This window comes from Thunnus albacares, chromosome 5 (assembly GCF_914725855.1).
Source record: "Thunnus albacares chromosome 5, fThuAlb1.1, whole genome shotgun sequence".
In the NCBI taxonomy this organism is placed as follows: domain Eukaryota; kingdom Metazoa; phylum Chordata; class Actinopteri; order Scombriformes; family Scombridae; genus Thunnus; species Thunnus albacares.
Window position 1 is genome coordinate 10,497,918 of NC_058110.1, and position 15,686 is coordinate 10,513,603.

At 39.2% G+C, this 15,686-nt stretch overlaps 1 protein-coding gene across 1 annotated transcript in view; it reads left to right on the forward strand.

The window, feature by feature from the left end:
* The first annotated feature begins 2,380 nt into the window (after nucleotides 1-2,380).
* Nucleotides 2,381-15,686, forward strand: part of ajap1 (adherens junctions associated protein 1) — a 56,818-nt gene continuing 43,512 nt past the window's right edge. The window contains exon 1 of the mRNA XM_044352877.1: nucleotides 2,381-3,634. Within this exon, the coding sequence (XP_044208812.1) occupies nucleotides 3,606-3,634 (29 nt within the window). The 5' untranslated portion in view covers nucleotides 2,381-3,605. The remainder of the gene's footprint in view (nucleotides 3,635-15,686) is intronic.

Here is a 15,686-nt window from a genome sequence, read left to right on the forward strand (position 1 = left end):
AGGATGGCAGATTAATGCTGCATTCATTTCTTATGGGAAACATGGTAGATAGAAGCGCCTCCTGCCCCACCCCCACCCACACGCACACACACACACACACACACACACACACACACTAGAAGGTACCCTTCATTTTAGCGTTTAGCTGATAAATAGTACGAGAAAACACAGTTGACCTCAGCTAAGGGAGTTATTACTACTCTGAAGCTCAGTGTGTTTTGATGGATCCAGACGTCTAAGACTTCCTGAATTCTGACATCAATAAACATCTGTCCATATGTATATATAGCCTGGTATATATTCTGTTTTTTCTTCCCACAGCAAATTTTTCGGTCACAACTCTTGGCATGGCAGGCCATTATTTTTGGATGAGGAGAAACCAAAGCCTGATCTTTGAAGCACCTTTAAAGCTTTAAGAACAAATCTTTTGTACCAATTTTAACGAGTCTGGTGAGACTCTCTGCTGCAGTTTGGTTGATAGTTAGATGACTTTAAGTGGCTTTTAGTGTTTGTAATTGTTTTGTATAATTGTCACAGCAAGTAAAGTAAAACACTTAATGATTCCATAATTCATCAGTGTTATGTAACCTGCCTCTTAATATTTTGGAAGTATAATGAAGCATAAATTGCTTTACCTCCACTCAGTAACAATGTGCATAGTATTATTGTCTCCTGCACTCTTGTGGTCTGAAAGGTACGTGACGGCTTAATACTCAAAAACTCGAACATTCTATATATTTATAGATCCAAACCTGGGTATACCAAGGCTACAAGTCTTGAATTTCCTGACACTATCAGTACTCGCTACTATAAAATTGGTGAGGGACTGTGTCCTCAGAGCACTAGTAACATCTATTGATTGGATGGAGCACCAGCACATATAGAGGTGGAATCTACAGGTAGTATGAATGCAGTACAACCGTCCCAGTGAGGCTCTTTGCTGACAGGAGAAGAGGCTGGCAACACAGTCAGGGATCAGACAAATTGGACATGGGGTGGGGGCATTTTATAATATTAATAATAGAATAAAGACGTATATAAGGGTTTCTAAATATGTTTTAGTTTGCCTTTTTTTTTTTTTTTAAATTTGGTGCCAATGTGATGAGATTCCGCCATCATATTTCAACCGAATAATCTTGCTGCAACAATAAATATCTTAAAGCAACTAGTTTTGCAATCTACCAATCATTTCATGACACTTTCACTTTTTTGAAAAAACTCTCAAAACTATGGATGCAGTATTAGAAACAACTGGATTTGTCTGACCCCATTGGTATATTTTATCATTTCACAACAGTTACTATACCTTATAATAGACAGAGCGTATCCTCTTTGCATAGGCATAAGGACTCCGAATAGCTTCACCTATAACCTGGCCACCAGGGTCCCACCAAACACGGAAACTACAAGCAAACTAACCTCAGTTTTTCAGGATAAGGCACATTATAAGATATTAGATATCAGACTTCAAGATGGTGCCCATTCATTGCTATGAAAATGCTTACTGAGTGCCAAAAAAGTTTTCTCAAGTCTTGATTTTCTTCCACAATGTGGCCCACTGCACATGCTTGTTAATGTTTATCTCCCTAACCCTGCCTGCTCACATCCCATAGACTTCACATTAGGATAACATCACACACATATAAATAGCTTTTCTAGTTTTGCTAATATGAAGCCTTGGATTTAGAGATGTTTGGTTTAAAAAATCATAGTAACAAGATGGGGAAATGGGAAAAATACTTTTTGGTCCAGCTGGTGATTTTTTTCTTTTTTCTTTTTTTTTCTTTTTTTTTTGCAGTACCGTGGTTGGCCACTGGAGGAAATTGGCAGCAAAGCTGAGCAGCTGTGCCAGCTCTCTTAATACATTCATGGGTTAAAGCCACTGTGTAGAATTTGAATATGTCCAAGTTTGGTGGCCACCTATGCACACTACTACCCCCTCTCCCTCCATGCATCCGACCCAGGGAGACAGAGAAGAATGGGCAGAAAGCAATTGGCTGCACAATTTTCACTGGGATTTTCTGGACACCTACCTGTGTGCCATTATGCCAACTATTTGAAACATCAAGTAATCACTTTAATTTAATTAAATCACTTAAATTTACTTTTGTTTCTTTCAGTGATTTCAATTGATTCTTGTTCTACTTGTTTCAACTTTTAAATTTTTTTTTTTTTGGAAACCAATTTAAAATGCCTTCTATGCTGGTTTGCTATGTTAAACCATGCTACTGCCACTGTGCCTGCCAGTATAAATTATAATAATAATTACAATATTAATAAGTGTATTAAAAATATAAAATATAAGCATCATATTAAGAACATTGCAAACTGTTCCTTCTTACTTTTTTAGGGGTGGGGGACTCAAATGCTACTTATTAGGTCAGATTAAATGATTACAAATTTGACTTTAGGTGTTCTTTTATTATCACTATAAAGGTCAGCAGCAGCCGTGGATGCCTTAAACAAAAGGCCACATCATATATTATTATGAACACTGTAACTCGGTCCTGAATGCCAGCTGATGTGACAATATGTTTTTGACATAATGCTGTATATTTCCAACAATTTACACACAGTCGTCACACTTCACTCCTATGACCATGATGCTTCAGTCCTTTACTGTGCGGCTCTGTACAGTTCTGTTTTGTACTGGACACTGCTGCCCATAGTCACACTCAATCTGACACTCAAGACTGTGCACCCATATGACGTGAGACACTCCAGCACATGACATATTTGGCTTTAAAATGACGTCACGGCAGTGTGGGGCTCAGCAAGCAGGTCGCTCGTCAGTCTGAGAGAAGAGGAGCAGCAGGAGGAGACGGACCAGCCTCCTCTCCTCTCGAATGACAAAGCTCTCATCCCCCCCTCTCTCCAACTCCTCTGAAACAACTCTCAACCTTCAGGATTCTCCTTCGTCGCTCCCCCTCTTCCTTTTTTCAGTTGCATCCTAATTTTTCCTTTTTTACTTTGTCTTACCCCTCCGCACCCCTCAACACCTCCAGAGATGTGAGTAGATAACGAGGACCCCCTGCCAGCAGTGACTTGTCTCCTCCGTGCTTCAGAGAGCCGAGCATCCTCATCTTCCACCCTCAATTTCTGGACGTTCATCTGTCTTTCAACAATGTAGGAGAAGGTGCGCTGTCATTTCAGCGACGAGGATGCCAACTACATGGCTTGTTTTTGTTCTCCGCAGCAAAATATCTGTGTCTTTGCACCCTGGGGGAAAATGAAAGATTTGCGTGAGGGCAAAGTTTGAGCGTACCTCTTTTGGTTTCCCGCTCACCTGTCCCCCTGCACGCGCGTACCTCTCTCCTTTCAACTGATAAGGAGGAAGATTATCGCCAATTAGAACAATTGACGAGCAACTTAAAAGAGACTTGACTCTTGTTGTGGTATTTTTTTTAGAGGGATCAAGCAGCGTTGTTGGATGAATTCTGTGTGCGCAACGTTGAAGGATATGGCTTAAATAATGTTTGCGTTACTGACAGCTGGAGTAAGGTCCGTCACTTGAGTGTTTTTATCAGCCATTGTCGACTCTGGTGGAAACCCATCTAAATGGGAGGATACCTGAAGGACTGAGTCGGATTCGGCAGTCGAGAAAAATGTGGATAAAACGGAGTGTTGCGCGCAGGTAAGACTTCATTTTATTTCATTTAATAGCAGTTACATGGTAATTATCAAATAATTAGGGGGTAACCGAAAGGCGTAGATATTCTTTTACGTTGTTTCACATTTGACGCCGCTGTTCGACAACATGTTGTCTCAGTTTTTTAATCTACGCCACTGCAAGTTATGAGTCTGCCTGAATTGATGATTGGACTACATGTATTTTATAGGTCTGTAAAGAACATGCACACATAGGGTCTGTTCTAGCAAAGTTATTGAAATGTACGCCGAATAGTCTCCGCTGTAGTGTTGACACTGAGGAATGTTAAGGCGGAGGCTTATATATGGATATGTTTTGTGAGGTTTAAAAGAATAATATGATCGAAAACTTCACATCCTGTACGCTTGGGGTCGCCAACAGTACGGCGCAAGCAACACACATATATACACTCGGAGACACGCGCGCGCGCGCTCTCAAAAACACACGTGTACAGACGCACGCGCAGACCCAACGTCAAGGTTAGGTCTGTCAGCTCCTCCCCACCTGTGAGAACAAACAAACGCACGCGCTCTCATAGAAACGCGCAATTAATAAGGTAATTAGTTGGTGAAATTATAGGTGAAAAAATGTATAAATTGATGAATATATTTCTGTAATGGATTATGATTCAATTAAAATGTTTTTAATCTAAGAGTTTTTTACTTTAAAATGCTAGTTGTTATTTTTTTTGGCCAAAATATAGAAGTGGTTTCTGTATTTACTGAGGCAGAGTTTATCCATGATAGAGGAGAGGACGGCATGTTGCCTGGATGGAGAGGTAACCTTTACCGTATTCATGCCAACAACAACCACTCACACTTAACCCCTGGTCTCCTATTGTTCTAACAGTACAATGAAAAAGGAAATAGTCACTGAACAAAACAATACATTGATATCTTCTTTGTTGTCAAGATAGATAAAACGATAGCCCTGAACTGAAGCAGAGGGAGGCCAGTCTACATACTTTGACTTAGTTTGGAGGTCTGCAAAAAAAAAAAAAGAAGCTAAAATTGAGCTCATTCATTTAGCGTAAAATAGGCTTAGAGGTAATGACACGCTGTGAAATGAGACCAAACCTGCCAGCGGTGAGATTTTCTTGCCACCTGCTAGATCTCATCCCCACCGGTAGATCTAATTCCTGCCCATTTGCATCCATACATTAATTATGCATGACACACACTGTACATCTTAGGGCTGACCTCTTAGGGAAATGGCAATATGCGCTGTAGACAGAGCAGCTGTACGAGATGCAATGAAATGTATTTAGGTCCCATATCTTTATATGGTTTGGTCAGAGGTACAGAGAAACTGATTTACATCTTCAGGAATTTCTCTGTCACTTGCTGACATGATGTGGAATGTCAGAATGGGATGTGGGATGAACTGTAGCTGCTGTCATGGATTGAAACTGCTCTATTTATGTAGTAATTCACCATGTTCCCGATTGTGTTCGCAACCGCAGGCTGAAATCTTGTTTGTTATTGTCATTTAATACCAGACAGTGATGGAAACATTTGGATGGAAGGTTTTTACTGGGATGAATTCTTGCTCTCCATTAAGGGCTGTGTTTCACATGATTATTCATTGTTTTTGGAATAACAAGAGGACACAATGGGCAGTGAGCATGTGCAGAGAAGGCTACTGTACCTGTTGGAACAGACAAAGAACCATCCACCTACAGAAACTAGATATGTGGGCGTAAACACAATAGCAGTGACTTTAGCAAACCTGGAGAGAATGAGTGATAGATAGATACCTAAATAAATTAAAACCAAGGATTTTGAAGATTACCACTGTAGTTACTCTTCATGTAATCTGGGCACATTATCTCATTAAGACACCCTGCAGCCTAGAGTTGGGTAATATTTCAGTATCATTCTTTAGAGACTTACAGTTGAATGGTGTAGTGATTACTATCGTTTTATCATGTCATGTTATCATTTCACAAAAGTGTGGTTAAAAACTAACAGAGTAAGTAGTTGTATGTATGTATGTGTGAGGTTTTCACTCATGCTTCACAGTGGAACACAGTTAATTCAATATCATATTGATTACATATTTGTGATTTTTCATGCATGTGATATATGTTGATATTGACAAAATATCCCGCAGTGTGATAACTATTTCAACTGCCAAGCCTTCAACCATATTGCCCTGCCTTGCTGTATAGTTAGAGACTTCTGCTGTAATGAATTTAAAAATATATATATTTTTATGGCTGCAACTAACTTTGATTACTTCATTAATGTATGAATTTTAAAATATTGAAAATAGTAAAAAAGCACTTCACAAGTCCCCACAGCCCAAGTTGTTATTTTAAAATTGGTTGTTTTGCTTGACCAACAATCTGAAACCCCAACATATTTAGTTTGGATTCATGTAAAAAGATGCTTAATAAATTACTTAAATCAATTATCAGAATTGTGGTTGATTAATTTTCTGTATACATCATATATCAACAAATCTCAACACCAATGATGTTGCAATTTTAAATTATTGCACCTTTAAGTTATTTGTATACAGTGGCACATTCATGCTTATTGTGGAACACAGTTGCTTTGGGTCACAGTCAAAAATCAAGTAAAACTCTCATCATTACCAGTAGTGGGAAGGTTCTCTGTTCTAATTAAACCACTCGACACTCAAACTCTGTCAAGAGGTTTGTTTATTGGCTTGACTAGTGTATGTTGTTAAATATTGCCGGCAAAGCACAAACTATTGCACAGGATGCAAATGAAAAAAAGAGTTATTTTAGGAAGATGCAGTAGACCAACATGTCTAGTTGTTGAATAAAACAGAACATGCTCCACCTGAATGTACCATTTTACAGGCAAAGCAATGTGTTCCTCAGGTTTCAAACATGGTATATTTGTCTCAGAGAAGATAAATTTAGTTCTGATTGAAGATGGGAGCGCCTGTAATGGTACAAAATTTTAACAAGCTTGAACCGGATAGTGTCTCACTTGAGGGTTAACCAGCAGGGATTCATCTCTCCCCTTCTTGGCATCTCCGGGCTCAATCTCTCATTGATGTCACACAGTTTTAGGTTTCCCACAGTGAGCTCCCATATCGCTGAGAAACTGGAGATGCTATAAAGCCGCGGCACACTGCAGCTGCAAAATATCACTGGCAGAGACACTAGTTGCTCTTTAGGTGGGCCTCATTTGTCTGCTTCACCTTGACTTCAACAGGATTGTTAAGTAAAGGTGGCTGTTCCTACACATATCTATCTTATCCTGTCTTCTGGCCTGGATAAATTCTTAATTCCCATAATAACTGGAAATGGGGTAACTGTGATATGTCAAGTGATTAGAGTGTTAGTTTGAAAGGATGCTTAGAATATTTTGTAAGAAAGAGAAAGAAGGTGGCTTAATGAATTGTGAGCAAAATAAGTCAGAAATTCTTTTCTCATTGATATTCCCGGTGAGCCTGTGCTTAGTATTCTGTGTGTTATCCCTGTTTAAAAAAGAAAACTGTTGTGGATCTGACTAATCGTCTAATTCTGATTAATATCGCTGGCTTAATGAACCAGGGTTCCTAATATATTATACTCTAAGCTGAAGTGTTTTCACCAGTGAGAAAAAATTGCTCTTGCAAGATAGAAGTCTAGAGGTTCTCGGCATGTATATGACCAGTCGTAGTGCTCACAGCTAGTGCTATGAAGAACTCCAGGGCTAAACATGGCATTACTGTGTAAGAAGCCATCAGATATTCAGATATTCCTGTGATTTAGGTGCCATCTTAATAGCCTCTATGAGGGTTATTAACTGGGCCTCTCTGGAGCGTGATTAACCTAATTTGCAGTGAAATAGGCTGTGTTGCTTCTCTGAGATCCTATCCTCTGGAGATGTGTGTGTGTGTGTGCGTGTCTGTAAGAATGTGAGTGTGTGTGTGCGTGCGTGTCGTAAACACCCTGTGCTCAGCAGTCTGTTAAATCCAGAAGGAACAGGTTGTCCCTGTGAAATAGTGTAAGAGACAAGACATGGATGCTGGTTCATCTGACCATTCTGGAAACACCATCGAGAGAGACAAGAGAAGAAGAAGAGAGAAACTTGCTGTTGCTAAGCAAAGGAGGGAACCATAAATGACTCGCCATTGACTGGCAAAGCAATTAGTACAGAAGAGACACAGGCAGAATTGGACCATACATAACTGCTATTATAAGGTTCATTTTCCCACCAAAACAAATAACTGCATAGTGAATGCTTGACATAAGAGGGCTGGGGTTCAGCTCATATAGGTTTTGGAAATTTAATAATTATATTTGAATGTAAGCTCTGATGAATAAAGCATTGTGTAAATATTCAATAACAGGTATTATAACTGTATTACTATTGTTTTTTGGACTTGAAAACACCGTGAAACACGATTTAAACCATCATGGGACAGTAAAACTCTCCACTGAAAACCAGACAAAACAAATTCTTGTACAGCTACTTAATGCAGGTTTCTGTGCAGGATGACAACCTGAGGAGTTGGCCTAACCAGAAAGATGATCAATTAAATATTTGAAATTATGGTAGTGAAAATATGGTAATATATCTTGCTGTATTTCACTCAGTTTACTTTAAACTCACATATGTTGTATAAGCTCTTAGGGCTAACAATGTTACTGATCTCCTCCTAAACACAAATCCCCACATTCATATCTCATAAAATTCGGGTTCAGGTTTCCACCATAGTGCCAGCAGCCCTCAGCCTGACTGGGTTTAATGACCAGCTTGTCCAGTTTGGGCTACATGAGAAAGTGTGTGTTTCTATTCCACTGAAGCACATCCATCCCACAGAGTGAAGGAACTAACAGCACAGAGCTCATACTTGATTCATGTAGTGAGCTTTTGCTGGATCAATACTGCCTCTACAAAGGATCAGATTTATCCGTCATGGCCCTTCTCACTAACTGGCCTTCTCCTGGTGTGGGGAGCATCTCTCAGCGGGCCACTTCCACTAAAATACTTAATAAATGAACAACAGAAAGTCCCCCCACCTTCTTTATTTTGTTCCCAGCTACTCAGTGGTAATTGACATGGATTGAGACATAGGCTGAAATAAAAACTTTGACAGTGAGGGGCTGAGTTGATTGGAGAATTGCCCTGTTTGTTTGATTCTTTTTTTTTCTTTTTCACTCTATTCCCATGCTCTTTACAGCCCTGCTTATCTTTCTGAGCATGTGGGTCATGTACACTGTAGTGGAGGACATTGTGCAGTGGGAGTAATTAATGGGATGATGCAACACTCTTGGCTATACACACTCCACCCACCTCACCTTTTTTTTTTGGTTTGTTTGTTTTCCTCTATGAATTATGTTTCGACTTAAGCAATGCAACAGTGTTCTTTCAGTACAGCCATAGTATTAGCTGCAGCTGCTCAGTCTTACAGGCAAGGATGGACTGTACGTGTGTGTATGTGTGTGTGTTGCACACTACCAAAACATTTGGATTTTTTGATTTCATTGGATATTTGCCTCCCAAAGGCCTGCTGCACTGAGGCAATCCATAAATCTCTGGAACTCTTTGGAGAGCCAACTGTGGTATTTATCTCCCTAATACTGGATATCTACTGAGGAGAGCTTAACTCCTACACCTCAGAGCCTGTATTTTTCAAAGCAACACAACCACATGCAGCTGATATTCTGAAAATGCAGCCAAGGCGTAGAGATAATTCCGAACAGTGCGTTTTGAATTATGATGAAAAGATGTTTAGAGGTAAAATTTGTTATAGAAGTCCAGTGGAACACAGTTACTCTATTGTCCTCCAAGGGAAAAATGTCAAAATACAAAATTATCTATCTACAAGGATGATGGTGATTCTCCGCATCCCCCACCAATGTTTTTGACCTCTGGAGGAGTCACTTAGAGTGTGTTTACATGTTCAAATAAGCTCAAGTCTTAATAAATGTTATACATGGGAAGATATCTTGGATAACCAAGGCACTCCATATTTGAATGTGATTAATTAGCCTATATGCCTACATTTTTATTTCTCAGAGTCTAATAAGAGTTTAAATGGATCGTTATAAAGGAGATATTGCTCATATGACTCGATTTGAAGCAGGAAACCCCCCAGTGACATGTCTGTGTCTTTCATGTTTTGTTGTTGATCAGTGGAGGAGATGAGAGCAGGGATTGTGAACTCCTGGCCAATCTCAAGGCTTATAACACTCAGTTGATATCAGTGGCATGTCTTAGTTGGAGCAGGATCTAGGAGGATTTAGACACCATAATCAACAAATTAGAAACACAACATAATGGGAATAAGTAATTTGGTTCCTGTGTATCTTGGCAATAGAGCTTTCTATCACAGAGCTATTTGAAAGGGTGTATGTGAGTGTGTGTGTGTGCGTGTGTGTATACATGCTGGGTTATATTTGCCCCGTCACTTAGTCTGAGAGCTTGAGCACACAGCCCTCTTCAGTTCCAACAAAGGCGTGATTGCATATTCAACGGGCAAATAGAGACTCAAAGGTATCACAGCTCTTCCTTTTAGTGGACGCAGGATGAACCTTCTCAGCTATGCTGCATAAAACTCAAATTCTTCCACAACTGTGCAGCTAACACAACCAACAAGTGGAAAATTGTCATTTGCTTGAGTATCTGGAGCATGAACCTGACTGGCTCAGAAATTATGCAATATATTACTAGAAGACATTATAATCAGAGGTCATGAGCATCATTAAATTACAAGTAAAGGCAAGTGGGCAATAATAACCCTTATAACTGTGTTGTGCCAGATATATAACATGTTAATGCAACATGCAACTTAAATATCAACTCAACTTCCACACCACAATCATTTTTCATTTATTTTGTTATGTCATCATTAAAGGATAAGGCTTTATGCTTTGTTTTAGAAAATTATTTAACCTTTTTAAAAAAGAGAGACTATATAATTGTTACCCATTTTTAATAGGAATCAAATATTCAATAGGAATCAAAGGGCTTTAGGCTGAGAGCCACAGACATGCTGGGGAAGTCAGACAGTATTGCAGGACTCACCAACGCATTGTTGGTTTTGGTTTTTCATAAGATTTGTTGACTATAATATAATACTAAGCCAATGTGATGGGATTATGATAACCATATAATGCATTTTAACCCATGTCTGAAGGCCTGACAGTTATCAATAAAAAGTAACATCTGGTTCTGAAAAATAGACACACAAAGAATGATGTTCATTAGCTGTGAGGATCAAAAATCAGTTCTAGTTTTCAGATATTGGGACCTTAACCCCCATAATCTGCCATCCCCTGATCCTCCCCCTTCAGGAGGATCAGGGGATGTTGAAGCCTTATCTCTGAAAAAGTGCTCTGCACAATGGGAGAAGAGAGAGTGAAAAAAATGCCAAACAAAGGAAAAAATGAGCAGCGGATTAAAATAACAATAGAGCATTTTGCTAATGGCCAATTTTGAGCTGCTGCCACAATATGATACTGTCTGCAAAAATTATAGCGGATAAAAAAGGTGCTGATGTCTCTAGAGATGTCCTCATGCTTTGCATGCCATATTGTGTGAGAATGTTAGTACGTGATGCCAGAAATATGCCGTCATTCTTTTTCTCAGACATGTTGCCTTATCAACACATATTAAGGCCTGCAGACAGATGTGATGAATTAGACTTTGCTTTCCTTTAGTGAAGAATTTATTAATGTGAGGCACGACTTCAACAATGTGTTTAAGTTTGCCTTGAGTTTCATAACAGATTCTATTGTGTTCAGGACTGTGGGCCAGGTGCCAGTTAAAATGAGTTTTAAATGGGATAATGGAGCAAACCATGTAGCCTCATGATTCATAAATATCCAATATGCAGAACCATTCATCAAGGTTGCACAGAATTCTTCTCAGCATTTTGTATACCTTCTGACATTTTCAATTTGCTTTATCATTAACAGTTTATTGAGTTTATTGGACTGGAAAGGCAGCCCTGCCATATTTTTCATATGAATAGTGCATTTCTCTGAGGAGTTCAGCCTTTGTAATGGCCATATATTTTCCTAAATGACAGTTGGGTGTTTCTTTTAAACTGTACGCATGATTACACTCACTTGTGTGGATTTTATTTCCTTGTGCAAGTGGAGATGATTCCAGTGAATTTATGCATTGTCTCTCAACAGACACTTAGATTACACTAGAGTGTCTTGTCAGGTTTCAGTGCATTACAGTGAGGAAGGTTAATCAGGTGAGATCAGGACTACTTCATCAGTAAATACTTTGGATCCCCGTGAAGAACAGTTTGTAGAGTTGTGACATAGATAGTTAAGTGCTAGTGACCTTTGATCCATTCACTTTCTTTAGTGTGAAGCAGTCATTACAGATTTCCCCATAACCCCAGTTTATAGGCCTAAATAACAATATAAACATAAAGCATATTATCAAATATCAAGCATCCTAAAATGCTGTTCACCTTTTTGCAGTAAAAAAAAGCACACACTTTCTAATTTTATTTTTTTTTTAATAATTTTTTTTATGTATGTGGTGGGTTTGACCTGCCGAGTGTGTAAAATCATCACTAAATTTATTAAGATTCATCCTCTGGAAACCTTGACTGTATTGTATGTAGACAATGTAGTCTGGACCAAAGTGTTGGACTGACCAATCTACAATCTCTAGTGTGGCCAAAAATTCTTGCTTGGCAAAATATCTGATGCAGATTTAGATGCAGGCACCAGGTTTGAGTCTCTGAGTGATCTAAGAATATCTTTGTAGCTTATACTGTAGTTAGACCTCCGGGTAAACAGGTGGATGAGAAGTAGTTTAGAATTAGATACATTTTTATGCATAATTTTTGATATAAATAATCTGTTAAAACCTCAAAATTTAATTCTTTAAATAACGCAGAGCTTTTTCTATTTCCATCTATGGTTTTCTTGTTTTGTTGTCCTCAGTGTATGTATAGAACAATACAAGAAGAGGAGAAACCCCTGAGAGACAGGTGTATTAAGGAGAGCAGAAAGGTCAGGGAGTGTGTTTGAGTAATCATGTGTCTGGAGTTGCTTGAATTGAAGCTTCCACATAGCCTCCCTCACTCCCCTCGAGAGTTTTGCTCTGTGCAAGCACCGCAAAGCATAAGAGCCTCGCTTTTGCTCTATAATCTAAACGTCCCAAAAGTCCCCAGTCCTATCATCTGCTTTATCCCACACACATACACACATAAGATAAAGTAGCAATGCAACATTAAAACCTGTGATAAACTGTGACAAGGAAGGCAGGGATTTATTGCTATATGCATTGAAAAGCCGCCAGTGCATTTCCATACATTGAAAAATTTCACATATTCACATTATACATATATACAGTATACAGCCCTGCTATCATTCCCAGTATTGCATACAGTACAGTTACATACAGTATAAACAAGTACACATGAGAACAAATACAACAAACAAAACAATAAAATACAAAAACAAGCAACAAACAAACCAAAAATATACATGAAAAAACTGAAATAAATAGTCATGAATAAATAGAGCAGAAAGCACAGTAGGTTAGTGGCTACTTACCCCTGTGCCCTGCAGACTTATACAGTATGAGACAGCAGTAGGTAATGCCAAACACGCCATCACACATGGCACAGATTTGATTCCCGCTGTTAAACAGGAACAAAAGGCTGTTTCAACCTTATTGTTTTTATTTTATGTGTCAGTATTGAGGTAGGTATTTGCAGTTACACCCATTACCCTCCTGTCTCTTGAACTGCAGGTTGCAACCTTACTCTTCTCTGTTGTGGTGGGAAACACCCAAAGTGTAACATGGCACCATTGTGACAACCAGGGTTTCCATCAGTGTATTGCAAGCCTGGCGGGCTGCCGGGCCTGAGTTGACCCCCTGCCAGGCCTTAGCATCAGGGATTTTTTTAAAAGTATTTTAAGATGTTTTCTAAGCTAAAATGTGTTATACGTCTTACTCCTTTAAGGAATAGCTCAGTGCGTGTGTGGTCGAGAGAGAAAGAGAGAGAGAGAGAGAGAGAGAGAGAGCAACCTGCCGACCATCTGAGAGCAGGCTGAGCAGGCGGAGAGTGGGAGAGTTTCTGCTGAAAACACACAGAGATCCGGGGAGACATGAGAGCAGCTGCTCGCTAACAGCTATGTGTGTTTACAGCAGAGAGCAGGAGGGAGGACAGACGTCTTGCTGCGCTACTCTGTGCTGCGACTCTGCTGCTGCTCTCTGGTCACAGAGCAGACACTTTCACTGTACAATTGTAGTGTCTGTTGTCCGACTAAGTATTGATAACACCCTTAGTATTTTACAAATGAGTTTCTTCATTTAATGAACTTGGACGCTGATACATGGAAATTAACTAAATGGGTTTTATTTCTATAAAAAAAGCAAAATGGTGGTGGGGACGATGGGAAAGTAATGTAGGCTAATTGGTGTATGCCTGAACACTGTGTATCACTGGTAACACCTTTACACATTGCCACTACCTGGTTGGGCTAACAAACTTTTTGGCAGAAACCCTGGACAACACCTTGACAAACTCAGTCCTTGTAGGTTGCCTTTCAAAACTCTAAAGGTGCACAATGTTTGGGAGAAAAATCTGTCTCAGACAGAGCATGCACGCAACTTGTTGTAATATTAGCTCTTTGGAGAGCTAACATTCAACCCTGCTCATTTAGTAGTGATTTGCAGAAACTGTACTTGAAATTTCAATGAACAAAAATGTGCAAAATAAAATAAAAACAAAGCAGAAGGGTTTAAAATACTGGTTTTACAGAACAATTTTCTGACTGGATGACTTGCTTTACTTCTATCAGTTTTAAAAGCACTACAGTATATCACTGTAACCTTTCGTAATACATCTTTTTGAACAATTAGAGTTGAATGTCTGAGATTGACATTTCAAAAAATTCCCAGCATTTCTCCCCAAAATCTGCTCCCATTTCCCAGGTAAGATACCTGCGAGAATGCAGGAATTTAGCATGTGTGTGCACCATGTACAAAAGACTATGTACTAAAACGAAGATGCTTTCTCCGAACCTCATTAACCTACCACTTACTGGTCATAGCTATATATCAACCTCAAAGTGCCGTTATTATGGGATCATAAATGCATCAAATTTCAGCTGCAGACTAACTGTGTCCTTAAATATTGTTTAAAATCCACGGTTGTGCTTTCAGGCATTGTCTAACACTCGCGACAAACCCACACCTTAATGAAAATGAAAGTAGGCTTTACAGAAAAAAATATGTCCATCAGGCTTTTTTCCACATTTCATTACAGATATTTGTCTATAATAAACATTACAGAGAGCAGAATATATACAATTTGCATGGCTTTAATTGATAGAGGCACACATGGTCCTTTCCAAAATTACAAAAGTTTTCATATATTTTGTTTTGCCTCTTATGTTTTTCTCTGTTTTGTGTGGATTACATTTTGAAATGTCTATCAAAACACAGCTTTCTGAGATTAAAACTGTAACATGTTAGATTTCTGCGTTTTACCAATTGTAAACAGTAAAAATCTATATAATGCCTTTCTAGTCCTCCGACAACTCAAAGCACTTTACAATACATGTCAACATTCACACGCTGATAACAGAGGCTTCCATGCAAGGTACCAACCGGCTCATCAGGATCTAATCTAATACACATTCATACACACACTTACACACCACTGGTGCAGCCACTGGGAGCAATGGCTGTTCAGTATCTTGCCCAAGGACACTGCGACATGTTGACTGGAGGAGCTGGGGATTGAACCACTGATCTTCCAATTAGTGGACGACCCGCTCTACCTCCTGAACCACAGCCGCCCCACGGTGCATGTCAGTGAATGTTGTAATTCATTGACGTGCAATAGTGAATAAACTGGGGTTTCACTGAAACTCTAGTACTTATAGTTTGTTTGCAATCATTTGTACGCAGCATAGTTTCCTTTTAATTTATTAAGTACCTGCAGTCATCACACAACAGCAGGATCGATTCATGCATATCCAAATTCAGAGTTGTGCTGTGCACATTTTCATGCACGTGGCACAGCAGCAGTAACTAAATCTCTCAACAGCATTGTCAAGATCTAACGGTAATTAATGTTTAAT